Here is a 15281-nt window from a genome sequence, read left to right on the forward strand (position 1 = left end):
TATACCTGGTGCCTCCCGGCGGTGTGGGTTCTGCTCCGGTGCCGGTGGGAGCTGGCCGGTGGCAGCAGGCCGCGGTGGAGCGGATGGTGGCTCCGGGCCCACGGGGGCCTCTGGTGGGACCTGCGCAGCCGCGTCAGTTCCGGGCGGGAGCTCCTCTTTCTCCGCTTCGGCTCCCGGGGCCTCATACAATTCCTCCTGTGGCGGCAGCGAAGGGGCTCTGGATGCTGCCGGTGGTGTGATGGCGGCTGCAGACTCCATGGAATCTGCCTGGGGAAGTTCCGGTGCAGCAGCGGTGGCTACCGCATGTGTAGGCCCCTCCCGGGCGTGCTGCCATTTCAGCCTCCACAAGGCCTCCTGCCTCAGCCGCAAACATTGGGTCAGCCGGGCAATCTCCTCCTCCAGCTGCCGTCGATTCATCCTAGAAGCAGGGTCCGAGCCTTCAGCCATGGCGCCGGGGAGATCCAGCTCAAACTCACCGCGCACCACAGGCCTCCTTCCCTCTTCTTCCATCATGGCGTTCTGGCGTTCTTCTTCCTGTCTTGGCTCTTTTCCCGCCACTGGCTTCTGCTCCTCCTTCTTGGGGTGGCGTCTTCTTCCAGCTCCTCCATATCAAGCCAGTATACGAACCCGTCGGGGTGTGGGTCATGTTGCCGTTGCATAGTAATTCAGGCAGGGGAGGCCCAGGACAGTTCGCGGTCTTTTCTTAGGACCACCTATATGATCACGCCCTTCTTCTCCAGGCTGTCAGACATTTTTAGTATTCATTTCACAGTCTATCAAATTGGGTCTTCTGCACATTCTCAAAAGTTTTAAGTTCAACAAATCTTAGGCACACAGAACCCATTGGCATCGGGTCTCGTCATCCTGTTCGTGAAGCCAGAATGGGGCGCCCGGCCAGGGCTATCGGGGTACTCTGCACCGGGCCCGTTGATCTCAATGGGAGTTGTCACGGAAGCTGTGACCCGGCCCGTGGCCCTGGCGCTCCATGGCAAAAAGGGGGTGAAAGAACAATGAAATAGAATTGATGAATAGTTCATGACGCCACCTGTGGTATTCGGCAAGGGAGATGTTAAGCCGATGCTGCATGCAGATCCTCTGGGACTGGTGGTGTGTTGCAGCCAAGATGGTGAAGCTCCCCACAGGTGGAGCTGTAGTCCCGGGGCAGTGTGGATGTAGGGGTAGCTGAGAGGCGCGGGCCGTGTAGAAGCTGGTACCCAGATGTAGCGGTACCTGGTGTGTTGGCGCGGGAATGAATGGAGGACACCGCTTGTAGTTCCGAAGCTTTACTCACAGTCTGTAGTACACACCGGTGCCCGCCTCCGTGCCGCATCCTCCTGTCAGGGCCTCAATCAACCTCCAGGCCAGATGGAATGCTCCCTGTTATGAATGAGTCACCGTAGGAGGCAAAAACAGAAATACTATCAACAGAAAACCAGAGAAGTTGGCAGCTATCGGATTGCAGACCCCTGAACCTATCAACAACAACTAGCAGTAGCCGTGGGGGGTTCCTACGGTGCCCTAGACCCCTCGATCACAGTCGGAGAACTACATAGCCTAAAGACAGAAAGGGAAATCTAAACTGCCCCAGAGCAGACCCCAAAGCAATAGGCAGCCCCCAACATATAATGACGGTGAAGCAAGATGAAAAAACACTCACACAGATAGAAAGATAGGCTGAGCAAATGATGGGGCCCAAGCTAACTAGATAGGACAGGATGGAAAAGCTGCTGTCTGTAATCCACCAAAGCCCTATCAAAACAAGAGCCAACAGCTGATAGGGAAAAAATCCCTGAAGACGCTAGGCTTCAAAAAGACTATATCAGTACTCAGGTATTTTCTGAAGACAGAGCAAAAAGGAATTCAGCTCACCCCAGCAGGGAATGGCAGAAATCAAGGAAAAACAATGCAAAACAAAACCAAAACACAAATGCAAAAAGTAGAACAGAAAACTTAGCTTTTGAGGAGCAGGAATCAGACTGGACTCCTAGAATCCCTCAGAGAGATCACCAGCAAGGCAGAAGGGCGTCGGCTGCCTTATATCCAGTCAGTAATTCCCGTCACCCAGTCATCATCATCCTGCCCAGGTGCTTGGTAATCAGCCTCACTACCTTCCTTCACCAGAAGAGGGAGTTCATCAGACCTCAATGGTGAAGGGGAAAATGAACTCACAACAGTACCTCCCCCTTGAGGAGGGGTCACCGAACCTTCATCCATGCCACCAGGGCGATCAGGGTGAGCCCGATGAAAGGCACGCACCAATCTTTGGGCATGAATATCAGAGGCAGAGAGCCAGGAATAATCCTCCTGACCATAACCCTTCCACTTAACCAAATACTGGAGTCTCCGTCTAGCCAGACGGGAATCCAGTATCTTCTCTACCTCATATTCCATGTTACCTTCAACCAATACAGGGTCTGGAGGTGCCACCCCAGGAACAACAGGTTCAACAAACCTCTTCAACAAGGACTTATGGAACACATTATGGATTTTAAATGTAACAGGAAGAGCCAAACGAAAAGAGACCGGATTAATAATCTCCAAAATCTTGTAAGGTCCAATAAATCTAGGCTTAAACTTAGGAGAAGCCACCTTCATAGCGATATTTTTTGATGATAACCAAACCATATCACCAACCTTAAACTGGGGACCAATGGTCCTATGTCGGTTGGAAAACCGCTGGGCCTTTTCCTGGGAGAGAGATAACTTATCCACCACTTGGTCCCAGATCTGGTGCATTCTCTCCATCACAGTGTCAACACCTGGGCAGGCAGAAGGCTCCACCTGCCCTGAAGAAAATCGAGGATGAAACCCAAAGTTACAAAAAAAAGGTCACATCAAAGTGGCAGAACTAGCTCTATTATTTAAAGCAAATTCGGCCAAGGGCAAAAATGAAACCCAATCATCCTGATCAGCGGAAATAAAACATCTCAAATACGACTCCAAGATCTGGTTTGTTCTCTCCGTCTGCCCATTGGTCTGAGGGTGAAAAGCAGAGGAGAAGGACAACTGAATTCCGGGGGGTGGAGGTGGGAGCTTCCGCCATGGCCCAAGGGGGGAGGTGGCAGTGGCCGCCGTGGCGCGGGGGGTGGAGGTGGGAGCAGCCGGAGTGGCCCAGGGGGGGGGAGGTGGCAGTGGCCGCCGAGGGTGGAGGTGGCAGCGGCGGAGCACCCTGCGCGGCGGCCCGTCACTCCACGCTCTCGGGGATCTCCCGCTCGTCCACGATCAGAGTGTGGATGATGCCTTCTCGGCGTTTGCCGCTGCTCACCGCCATTATGCAGCAGTCGTGGTCGCCCAGAGTGAAATGCGTCTCAGTGCCGTCATCCACAAACTCGCCCGCGGTCTCCAGCTTCCTCCCGTTGCACCAGACGTCCATTGTGTCCTTCTCTAGTACAACCCGGCAGTCCTCCCCGTCCACGTGCAGCACCCAGGTTTTGGTGGTCTTGGACCGATTCTCCATGTACTTCTTCAGGCTCTTCTCGTTCACCTCTAGCGTGTACTCGTAGGCGAAACCGCTCACCGCGTCGATGTTAATGGTCGCCTTCGTCTGCGCAGCGCCAACCGCAAACGTCTCCTTCCCGACCAACTTAAACATCCAGTCCTTCCGGATAAGGGGCAGCACGGTGGCTCAGTGGTTAGAGTCCTGGGTTCGAATCCCACCAAGGACAACATCTGCAAGGAGTTTGTATGTTCTCCCCGTGTTTGCGTGGGTTTCCTCCGGGCACTCCGGTTTCCTCCCACACTCCGAAGACATACTGATAGGGAATATAGATTGTGAGCCCCATCGGGGACAGTGATGAAAATGTGTGCAAACTGTAAAGCGCTGCGGAATATGTTAGCGCTATATAAAAATAAAGATTATTATTATTAAGATTATTAAAATCTAGACACAAACTGAACTCCTCTGTCAGATACAATGTTCTCAGGAATCCCGTGCAAGCGAACCACCTGTTGCAAAAACGGGCACCAACTCAGAGGAAGATGGCAACTTAGGGAGTGGTACAAGATGAACCATCTTAGAGAACCTATCACAAATCACCCAAATAACAGTCATTCTCTGAGAGACAGGCATATCAGAGATGAAATCCATTGAAATATGGGTCCATGGCCTCCTGGGAACCAGCAAAGGCATCAACAACCCACTAGAGCGAGAACAAGGTTTAGACCGGGAGCAAGTCCCACAGGACTGCACAAAATTCCTGACATCACGAGACAAGGCAGGCCACCAAAAAGACCGACTCACCAGATCTCTAGTACCAAAAATACCTGGATGACCAGCCAAGGCAGAGCAATGAACTTCAGACATCACTCTCTTCTTCCACTGGTCAGGAACATACAACTTTCCACTCGGACAACGCTCAGGTTTGTCCTCCTGGAACTCTTCCAGAGCACGTCTCAAATTGGGCGAGATGGCAGAAAGAACTACCCCTTCACCTAAGATGGTAGCAGGCTTGGTCACCACAGGAGAATCAGCCAAGAAGCTCCAAGAAAGAGCGTCAGCCTTGACATTCTTAGTGCCAGGAAGAAAAGAGACCACAAAATCAAAACGTGTAAAAAACAAGGCCCACCTAGCCTGTCTAGGGTTCAAGCGTTTGGCGGACTCCAGGTAAATCAAATTCTTGTGGTCAGTGAGGACCACGACTTGATGTTTAGCTCCCTCCAACCAATGTCTCCACTCCTCAAATGCCCATTTCATGGCTAACAGTTCCCGATTCCCCACATCATAGTTACGTTCAGATGGAGAGAACTTTCAGGAAAAGAAAGCACAGGGATTCATTTTAGATGGTACAGGATCCTTTTGGGACAAAACAGCTCCTGCACCAATCTCAGAAGCGTCCACCTCTACCTGGAACGGGAGTGAGACATCAGATTGCCACAAAACCGGGGCAGAAGTGAATCTTCGCTTCAGCTCCTGAAAGGAAGAAAAAGCCTCCGGAGACCAATTCAACACATCAGCACCCTTCTTAGTCAGATCAGTCAATGGATTGGCAATACTAGAAAATTTTGCTATAAATTTCCGATAAAAATTAGCAAAACCCAAAAACTTCTGGAGGGCCTTCAAAGAAGTGGGCTGAACCCAATCATAAATGGCCTGTACCTTGGCCGGGTCCATTTCAATAGTTGACGGAGACAAAATAAATCCCAAAAAAGAAATCCTCTGTACCCCAAAAAGGCATTTTGATTCTTTGACATACAGGGAATTCTCCCTCAAGATCCGGAACACAGTCCGAACATGTTCCACATGAGAATCCCAATCCTTGGAGAAGATCAAAATATCATCCAGATAGATAATCAAAAATTTATCCACAAAGTCTCGGAAAATATCGTTCATGAAGCACTGGAAGACAGAAGGGGCATTAGTGAGCCCAAAAGGCATCACCAGGTACTCAAAATGTCCCTCCGGAGTATTAAACGCCGTCTTCCATTCATCCCCATGCTTAATGCGAATAAGATTATACGCCCCCCTGAGGTCAAGCTTGGTAAACCAGCAAGCACCTCTAACTCTAGAGAATAGATCCGAAATCAGGGGTAACGGATACTGATATTTAACAGTAATTTTGTTGAGGGCACGATAATCAATACAAGGCCTTAATGAACCATCCTTTTTGGCCACGAAAAAAACCCCAGCACCTAAGGGTGAAGAGGATGGTCTAATATGACCCTTCTCCAACGCCTCCTTAATATAGGATCGCATAGCCTCGTGCTCGGGTACAGATAAATTGAAGAGCCGACCCTTGGGAAATTTACACCCCGGGCTCAGTTCAATTGCACAGTCATAACTCCTATGAGGAGGCAAAGACGCAGACTCATTCTCACTAAATACATAATAAAAGTCCGCCAAATAGTCAGGAACATCATGCGACTGAGGAGAGGTGGAAAAAACCGGAGCCTCACTAAGGGCACACCGACAACCCCAACTCACCACAGACAAAGATTTCCAATCCAAAACTGGATTATGAATTTGCAACCAGGGAAACCCCAGAACAATGGTATCATGCAAATTATGCAACACCAAAAATCTGCAATATTCTTGATGGTCTGGGGCGACCCGCATTACCACCTAGGTCCAAAACTGAGGTTTATTTTTCGCCAAAGGAGTAGCATCAATCCCCCTCAAAGGGATAGGCGTCCGCAGAGGTGTCATCAGAAATCCACAGCGTTTAGCAAAATCCAAGTCCATCAGGTTAAGAGCTGCTCCTGAATCCACAAAAGCCTTGGCGGAAAATGTGGACAGGGAGCAGATCAAAGTAATTGCCAGAAGAAACTTAGGTTGAACCCCACCCACAGAAAACGTGTGTGCAAAACATTTCTCTCGTTTAGGATAGACAGAAATAATATGCGAGGCATCTCCACAAAAAAAACACAGCTTATTACGCCTTCTGAACTCCTGACGTTGCTCCCTGGACAAAACTCTATCACATTGCATAGGTTCAGACATTTGTTCAACAGGTGGCAACACCTCTCGTGCAGTCCTGCGTTCACGTAAACGCCGATCAACCTGAATGGCTAATGACATAGAATCGTCAAGACCAGAGGGAACAGGAAATCCCACCATAGTATCTTTTATGGCTTCTGACAAACCCTTCCGAAAGAGAGCTCCCAAGGCATTATCATTCCAGGTAGTAAGGACCGCCTACTTTCAGAATTTTTGACAGTACAATTCTGCAGAATCTCGACCCTGGCTCAATGCCAACAGGGTCTTTTCAGCCTGATCAATAGCATAAGGTTCGTCATACAACAACCCCAAGGCTTGAAAAAATGCGTTCACATTAGTCAGAACAGGATCATCTGGTTTCAAAGAAAACGCCCAATCCTGGGGATCGCCATGCAGCAAAGAGATGACAATTTTAACCTGCTGCGCGGAGCTCCCTGACGAGTTAGGCTTCAAGGCAAAAAATAATTTACAATTATTTTTGAAAATCAAAAATTTAGACCGATCCCCAAAAAACACATCAGGAGTAGGGATCTTTGTTCAGCAGCATGTGAATGAGCAAGGTAGGCGGAAATTCCCCGCACTTCCGCCACGAGCTGCTCCACACGATCGGACAATTGCTTTATCTCCATTGAGAGAAAAAAAAAATCCCCCTACGGCCTCAGAGATATAGAGGAAAAAATATACACACTTTTTTTTTTTTTTTTACAATTCTTTCCTGCTATTGAGTACCCTAGGATCTGCGGTATGGCTGGTGATTCTGTTATGAATGAGTCACCGTAGGAGGCAAAAACAGAAATACTAGCTAAGTCCAGAAAACCAGAGAAGTTGGCAGCTATCGGATTGCAGACCCCTGAACCTATCAACAACAACTAGCAGTAGCCGTGGGGGGTTCCTATGGTGCCCTAGACCCCTCGATCACAGCCGGAGAACTACATAGCCTAAAGACAGAAAGGGAAATCTAAACTGCCCCAGAGCAGACCCCAAAGCAATAGGCAGCCCCCAACATATAATGACGGTGAAGCAAGATGAAAAAACACTCACACAGATAGAAAGATAGGCTGAGCAAATGATGGGGCCCAAGCTAACTAGATAGGACAGGATAGAAAAGCTGCTGTCTGTAATCCGCCAAAACCCTATCAAAACAAGAGCCAACAGCTGATAGGGAAAAAAGCCCTGAAGACGCTAGGCTTCAAAAAGACTATATCAGTACTCAGGTATTTTCTGAAGACAGAGCAAAAAGGAATTCAGCTCACCCCAGCAGGGAATGGCAGAAATCAAGGAAAAACAATGCAAAACAAAACCAAAACACAAATGCAAAAAGTAGAGCAGAAAACTTAGCTTTTGAGGAGCAGGAATCAGACTGGACTCCTAGAATCCCTCAGAGAGATCACCAGCAAGGCAGAAGGGCGTCGCCTGCCTTATATCCAGTCAGTAATTACCGTCACCCAGTCATCATCATCCTGCCCAGGTGCTTGGTAATCAGCCTCACTACCTTCCTTCACCAGAAGAGGGAGTTCATCAGACCTCAATGGTGAAAGGGAAAATGAACTCACAACAGCTCCCTTCCAACACTCCACCAACATGTGCCTTTCTGAACGTCTCCTCTATAGCGCCTTTAAGTGTGAAGATCTCCTAGTACTGAGTTACACTGGAGTGCCTCCTGACAGATGTTACCAAGAACTCTACTTATACGGCAGACAGCTGTAGCCTGCTTCGGGGACTCCTTACTCCTGAGTCCCGGCTCACTATCCAAGTTGCTGTTGTGCCCCCAAGTCTTAGATGGGAGTAGTGCATTTACAGCCCACTACTCCATCGGTGTCTGCTGCAGGACCATTAGCATCCATACAACCTCGGGGACCGTGCCCCGGCCTTGCGCTTAGAACTTCTAGGTAGGGTTCTCTTCTAACCCACGTCCTCTGTTCCCTTTTACTCCTTCGGTCTGTACTAATCTCTCTCTTATGGAAGATCAGGTTTCAGTTCAATGTCTTTCTCCTTTCCTTTCCCGTACCAGCAGACCCAGATCACTGAGGCAGCTGCAGCACTCCTTCCTCCATCCCTCTCCCAAGGATCTTTTCTCCTCACTCCTCTGAGTGACTCTCCGACTCACTGACTGACTGACTGAAATCCTACACCTTCCCACTCTTTTATGTATTCTAAACTCCACCCGCCTCCCAGCACGTTTCGTGTTCCAAGCAGGGAGCCACCAAAGGTGCTCTGCTACACTCCAAGCAGGGAGCCGCAATGTGGCTTTGCTGAACTACCGTGTTGTGTGAGATGTGAGTGTTGGAGCGTGGTTAGGAGCCTCCAACTCACCTGGATGGTGGGGCACCACACCTCAGGAGGAGGTGCAGTACCTCTGTGGCAACTGAACCCTCAGGGGCACCACTGTGAAGGGTTAATACTAAAATCAGAGCTGTAGTTTCACTTCTCCATTTTTCCTGACGGTTTCATTTCTCCGTTTTTGTTGCTATAAGATAAATTTTGTAATTAGGTAAAAGTTCAAACTGTCATGAAACCAGACTGTTCCCATCAGGTGCAAGATAAGGGAGGCGGGGGTGTAGAACTCTGAAGAATATGCCATTTGGATACGGACATATATGTAGTTTTCAGTTTTCTTGCAATATTATTGGCTTATAAAGTGAAGTATTACCATGATGCTATAGGTAGTTGAGAACTTTGCATAATTGAGCAAAAGATTATGAAAGAAGTGACTAAAATAAAGGGGACTGGTGATCTGTCTCGATCCTCCAGTACAGAGACCCTCGTCTCCGTGTGGTCATTTGAGTTGCTAGCAACACTCTGTGGAATAATTTGGACATCACTGGCTCAACCGTGAAGGGTTAATTTAGCCCTCCCTCAATAGCTGTCCCGACACCACAATAAGGAGGCGTCTCTGTAAGTGGAAGGAGGCATCTCTGTAAGTGGAAGGAGGCGTCTCTGTAAGGGGAAGGAGGCGTCTCTGCAAGTGTAAGGAGGCGTCTCTGCAAGTGTAAGGAGGCGTCTCTGTAAGTGGAAGGAGGCGTCTCTGTAAGTGGAAGGAGGTGTCTCTGTAAGTGGAAGGAGGCGTCTCTGTAAGTGGAAGGAGGCGTCTCTGTATGAGGAAGGAGGCGTCTCTGTAAGCGGAAGGAGGCGCCTCTGGAAGTAGAAGGAGGCATCTCTGTAAGTGGAAGGAGGCGTCTCTGTAAGTAGAAGGAGGCGTCTCTGTAAGTAGAAGGAGGCGTCTCTAAGTATAAAGTGATGGAAAAAAAGAGGAAAGGCTAATGAGGCTGCAACCTGAGAGCGAGGCAGATGATGATGTCCAACAGAAAGATCTGCCTGGCGGGGAGCGACAATAACCGCGAGCGTTGTGGAACAATCTTTCTGCGAGACAAGTGACAGTAAATCTACAGACAAAAAGCAAACAAGGACTGCGGTCACACACCGGAGATCATCTGATCGAATAACTGTATAAAGTGATGAGGTTGTACCTCGTGTACAACAGCCAGGAGGGCAAGATGCTCAGGAAACGGCCGATGTTCGTGTACTGCAATGGATTATAGCTGCAATCAGAGTAAAATTGGTTTACAGTTAAACAACTATCTATTGTAGTGTTTTTTGGTAAACGATGCTTCTGGTTTTACCTTCAGGTGCATATATGAAAAGATTTTTGGGGTTACGTACTCTAGAGCAAGCAACGTACAACTGTCCATGTGAAAATCACGGGCTCCTAGTTGCCCATAGAAACCAATCAGAGCTCAGCTTTCTCTTTACCTCAGCAGCTTCAGTGATGAAAGCTCCCTGTATAGTAAGCAATAATGACAATCTTACTATGAGGCATTTTTCGCCTGACCATTATTGCTGCTCAGTAATGTTCATCCGTTTACGTAGGGTGCATCCATCTGAGTGTGTTTGCACGCGTGTGTGGTCCTTGCGTGCGAGTGTGTCATTTATGTTGTGGTGTTGTGGTATTTATGGGGTGGTGTTTGTGTTGTGTGAGTCTAGAGTGGTCGGTGTGCTGTGTTGTGGCATTTGTGTGGTGTTGTGCTTGTGGGTTGGTGTATGTGTGCTGCTTGGGAAATGTTTGTGTGGTGGTGCGGCCCCGTTAGCAGGGACTCTTTGGCGCCGTCGTCCCTGTCAGTCACAACTGTTGTTTTCCCCTCAGCACTTTCACATTTCTCCATTATATGTATAGGGCCTAACTTCAAGGGCCCAATCTCATGACGAGGGGAAACAATTCCTTAATTACTGATTTTTTTTTTTTTTCATTCTGTCTCCCAAAAATCAGAATAGAAAATGACCAATAAAATTATATCACCGAAAATGTTACCAATAAAAACGTCAACTTGTCCCGCAAAAAAACAAGACGTCACATGACTCTGTGGGCCAAAATATGGAAAAATTATAGCTCTCAAAAAATGATGGGCGGATTTCATTACCACAAAACTGAAAATAAAGATTCCACAACAACCACAAGACGGATTTCATCACCAGGTATCATTGTAATCAGTATAACGGCGCCGACCTGACACTGCCTGTAGGTTACTGTCCACAATCCTGCTGACAGGTTCCCTTTAACAGTCGGGTTAACAAGTCTACTGGAACCTCACCGTATTTTTGTAATTATGCTTTTCATCCTCATTTTGGTGAATACTCGAGGATGGGTTCTGGTTCTTCAGGAGAAGAGGTTGCTATAAAAAAACTGGGGGACGTCTGGACAGAGGTCCAGAGGAATATTGAGGAGATCTAGTGTTGCCAGAAACTGAAGGCCGATAGGAGACATTCAGGGGGTCCCATATTCAAGGTTGGTGATAAGGTCTGGGTTTTTTCCAAAAATATTAAATTGAAAGTGCCATCAGCCAAGTTTGGCCCTAAGTTTATTGGTCCTTATGAGATTATGGAGGTAGTTAACCCAGTGGCTTTCAGATTAAAACTCCTTCCATCTCTTCGCATATTCCAAATGTATTTCATAAATCACTGCTAAGAGTTTGTCCCTTCCGTTTTGTCTCCTTCGTCGCCACCGCCACCGGTTTCTGTTTAGAGTTTGAAGTACAAAATACTGTTGATTCCCAGAAAGTCTGTAATTCCCTCCAGTACCTCATTCATTGGAGAGGTTATGGCCCGGAAGAGAGATCTTGGGTCCATGCTTGAGCTATCCATACCGATCATTTGGTCAAAGCCTTCCATTGCAGGTTTCTGGGGAAACCTGAGGGTCCGGTGGCTTCCCCGAGAAGAGGGGGCACTGTCACGATTCCTCCGCTCAGTGAATGATTGCTATGCTGTTCTATGGAAACTGTCTTGCTGAGCTGTCTTTGTCTTGATTGGACAGTCACAGATTGGACAGCAGAGCTGTCAATTAAAGCACCAACAGCTCAGCAAGCTCATCACAGTATTGGACAGCCAAGCTGTTAAAGGGAATCTGTCACCTACCCTTTGGCGGGCGATGAAAACGAGGTCGGTCCGGTCCGATGGGCGGTGTTCCCGATATGTGCCGCCTCCCCATCCTTGCCCGTCGTCCGCAGGTTATTGCTGAATTGCGGGTTGTTGATGGTTTGACTGTCAGGTCTCCCAGGAACCCCACATTTTATCTTTTACCCAAAGTCCACAAGGACGCCCTCAACCCCCCAGGGCGCCCTATCGTATCGGGTATTGGTGGCATGTGTGAACCCATATGTCAATTTATTGACTTTTATTTGAAATCACTTGTTGAATCACTGCCTTCCTATATCAGAGATACGACGGACGTCCTGGCAGGGGTTGACGGCGTCCTTGTGGAACCATCCACTCTTCTAGTGACTGCTGACGTGGAAAGCCTCTATACTTGTATCGACCATACTGTGGGATTAGATGCGGTTCGCTGGTTTTTGGGGACCTCCGACCTGGATGGCCCTCTATGTGGACTAATCCTCGAGCTCGTCGACTTTATCCTTACCCACAACTTCTTTGTCTTCAAAGATCAGTTTTATTTGCAGAAGCGGGGCACAGCCATGGGCGCGGCTTGTGCGCCTTCGTACGCCAATCTCTTCCTTGGCGCTTGGGAGAGGGAGGTCTTTGGCGACGGGGGCCCACGTGGCGCGTCCCATGTGCTGTGCTGGTATCGCTATATAGATGATGTACTGTTTTTGTGGGATGGGACGGTCGATCAGCTCGGGGATTTCATGAGGACATTAAATGATAATACTAAAAATATTCGTCTTACATATTCATTTGTTGAGGCATGCTTGGACTTCCTGGACGTCCGTCTGGAGGTCGATGCTGGCCGGCGCATCCAGACGGACGTATTCAGGAAGCCCACATCCGTGAATTCTTTATTGCATGCTACGTCAGCTCATGATTATGCCACGGTGAGGGCCATCCCGGTCGGACAGTTTCTCCGTATGCGACGCATCTGTTCCACCGATGACCGATTTGAAAGACAAGCCCACGATCTGACGAATCGTTTTCTCAATAGAGGATATAGCCGGAGATGTATCAAAGCCGGCTATAATAGGGCTAGATACACCCCACGCAGTAGTCTTTTACATTCAGCTCAGAGGGGTGGAGGTAATGTTGGTGATGGGCCCGTTAGGTTCATCTCAACATATAATCATGAGTGGCAAAATATGTGCAATATTTTGCGCAAACATTGGTCCATTTTAGAGACAGATCCTTCCTTGGGGGCTGCTCTGGGGAATTTTCCTTCTATGACACCTCGCCGATCTAAAAATCTTAATGATATCCTGGTGCGGAGCCATTATGTTCCCACCCTTAAGAATTTTTTCGGCTCCAGCGGCCCGACCACTGGATCTTTTTCCTGTGGACATTGTATTTCCTGCGCCAATGTCCTGCGCTGCTCTGCCTTTTCCTCCTCTAGTGGTACTAGACAGTTTAAAATCAAAAATCGGATTTCATGTGGCACATCCAACGTGATATATTACGCCACATGTCCGTGCCCAAAAATTTATGTTGGTCTGACCACTAGGGAATTGAGGATACGGGTTCGGGAGCATGTGCGGGACATTGGCGCGGCTAATTTGGCATCTGATCCGGCTGACTTGAAAACTATCCCCCGACACTTTCGATTACATCATAACAGCGATCCTGGTATGTTGAAGGTGAGGGGGATTGACGTATTGCATATGGGCATCAGGGGCGGTGACAACAAGAGAATACTCGCACAAATGGAAGCAAGGTGGATTGTGGCACTAGATACCATGACCCCAAAGGGACTTAATGAACACCTTAGCTTTGCCTCTTTTTTATAAAATTTGTAATATATTAATTTCTCTTGCTGCCTCCCTCCACTGTTTGTCCATATAGCATTGGCAATTGTCTTGTTTTATTATTGCGGTAGATCTCCTCCCTTTTTCCTTTTTTGTTGTTTACACATCCCACATCCTCTTATGGTTTTTGTGGCTGTTTTTTCTTGTTTTAACTTTGCTTTTAATATTTTGTTTTTAAATTCTTTTTTTCTTTCATATAGATTCACTTTTCAGCATATAATATTTCCCCTGTCTGTGGATCTGTGACGTGACCATTTGCATTACTGGATTTTCATCTCCAAGTGCCTGCAGTGTTTACATTGCAATATTGGATGCCTCTTTTTGACAACGTTTAATGTATATTTATTCCTACTTGTGACATGACTTTGTACTTTTATATACTATATCATGTATATTTTTTTGCATGTATGTTATATTTATATCGTGTACATGTTTTTGGTTGTATTTTTGATATACACATTCATGTGGCGTTTTGTATTGCAATGTATGTACCGTCAGAGATGGATCTTATAATTAGTTACTTATATTTAGTGGCTGGAATAATAGGATCCGTGCATATATATATATATATCTTTTGCATGTAAGCCCCTATATTATTGTTTTGCCCCACTGAATTTTTCCATCTGTGCACTGGCCCTATGGTATTTGGCTGTGCGCATCGCTTTCAGTGCTCCGCGGCCCCGCTCTGCGCTCGGCATCTCCATGTGCGGTGCACACATTCCCGGGGTTTCCTCCGGTTTTGTGTGCGCTGACGCATGATGCCTGTGGCGCTCTGCGGGAGTTGCGGTGACTGGGGCGCATGCGCCGAATGTGCCGTTACTATTGGCCTGCTGAAGATCACATGACTGAGGTCAGGGGCTACGCTAAGGTCCTATTTTGGATTTTGTATCACTGCGGGCGCATGCGCTGGTTGCGCTTTTTCTATTGGCCAGTTTTGGTCACATGACCGAGGTCAGGGGCTATATTAAGGTCCTAATTGGACCTCTTACCATATCCCTCTTGAGAAAGCGGCTTGAGACGCCGCGAAACGCGCGTCGGGGGTGGTACAGCTTTTCCCCTCTCCTCCACTCCTGGTAAGTGCCCCTTGGATTCTGCTTTTCCCCCCCTTTTTTCGCCGCTTTTCCATTGCGGTTTGCTTCATTATAATGATGCCCCTTAACAATGTCTAGTTTGACATATATATAGGCCACTGTGCTTGGGGGCTACAATTTTTGTGTTATACTGTGGGAATTTTTGCACTTCCCTGGGACATGGCCTGGGAATTTTTTCCATCTATCTGGAGGCTTGGGGTACTGTATGTGGATACTATCTGTTTTTGTCCATAATTGCACATTACTATATATACATGTTTTTTGTAGTACTTTACTTGAATAAAATCGAATATAATTTTTATATTGCATGCTCTGTGTTTTCTCCTGGTATTCATTCTATTGTTTGAGTTTATGCATCTTTTTGGCGTTGGAGGTTAGTTTTTTTCTTCCCTCCATACGCCACATAATGATTAAAGGGTTTCTGATTTTATTGCTGAATTAGAGTAGGTGTACGCCATTTTTTGCGTGTGCGCTAAGCATTCATAGCTAGCGCACGCGCAGTATGCTTTGCCCAACTGC

At 47.7% G+C, this 15281-nt stretch overlaps 1 protein-coding gene and 1 long non-coding RNA gene across 3 annotated transcripts in view; one reads left to right on the forward strand and one right to left on the reverse strand.

Moving 5' to 3' along the window:
• LOC141050776 (uncharacterized) overlaps positions 1 to 15063 on the forward strand; it is a 47089-nt gene extending 32026 nt beyond the window's left edge. For both annotated transcript variants that reach the window (XR_012220530.1, XR_012220529.1), the window contains exon 3: positions 13872 to 15063. This is a non-coding gene — a long non-coding RNA (uncharacterized lncRNA). The remainder of the gene's footprint in view (positions 1 to 13871) is intronic.
• LOC141050630 (fas apoptotic inhibitory molecule 1-like) lies at positions 3022 to 3603 on the reverse strand. Its single transcript, XM_073547218.1, has one exon. It carries the CDS (start codon positions 3590 to 3592, stop codon positions 3185 to 3187), a length of 408 nt encoding a protein of 135 aa, XP_073403319.1. The 5' UTR covers positions 3593 to 3603; the 3' UTR covers positions 3022 to 3184.
• Positions 15064 to 15281: the final 218 nt, after the last annotated feature.

This window comes from Dendrobates tinctorius, unplaced genomic scaffold (assembly GCF_039654945.1).
Source record: "Dendrobates tinctorius isolate UK_male_01 unplaced genomic scaffold, ASM3965494v1 ptg000152l, whole genome shotgun sequence".
In the NCBI taxonomy this organism is placed as follows: domain Eukaryota; kingdom Metazoa; phylum Chordata; class Amphibia; order Anura; family Dendrobatidae; genus Dendrobates; species Dendrobates tinctorius.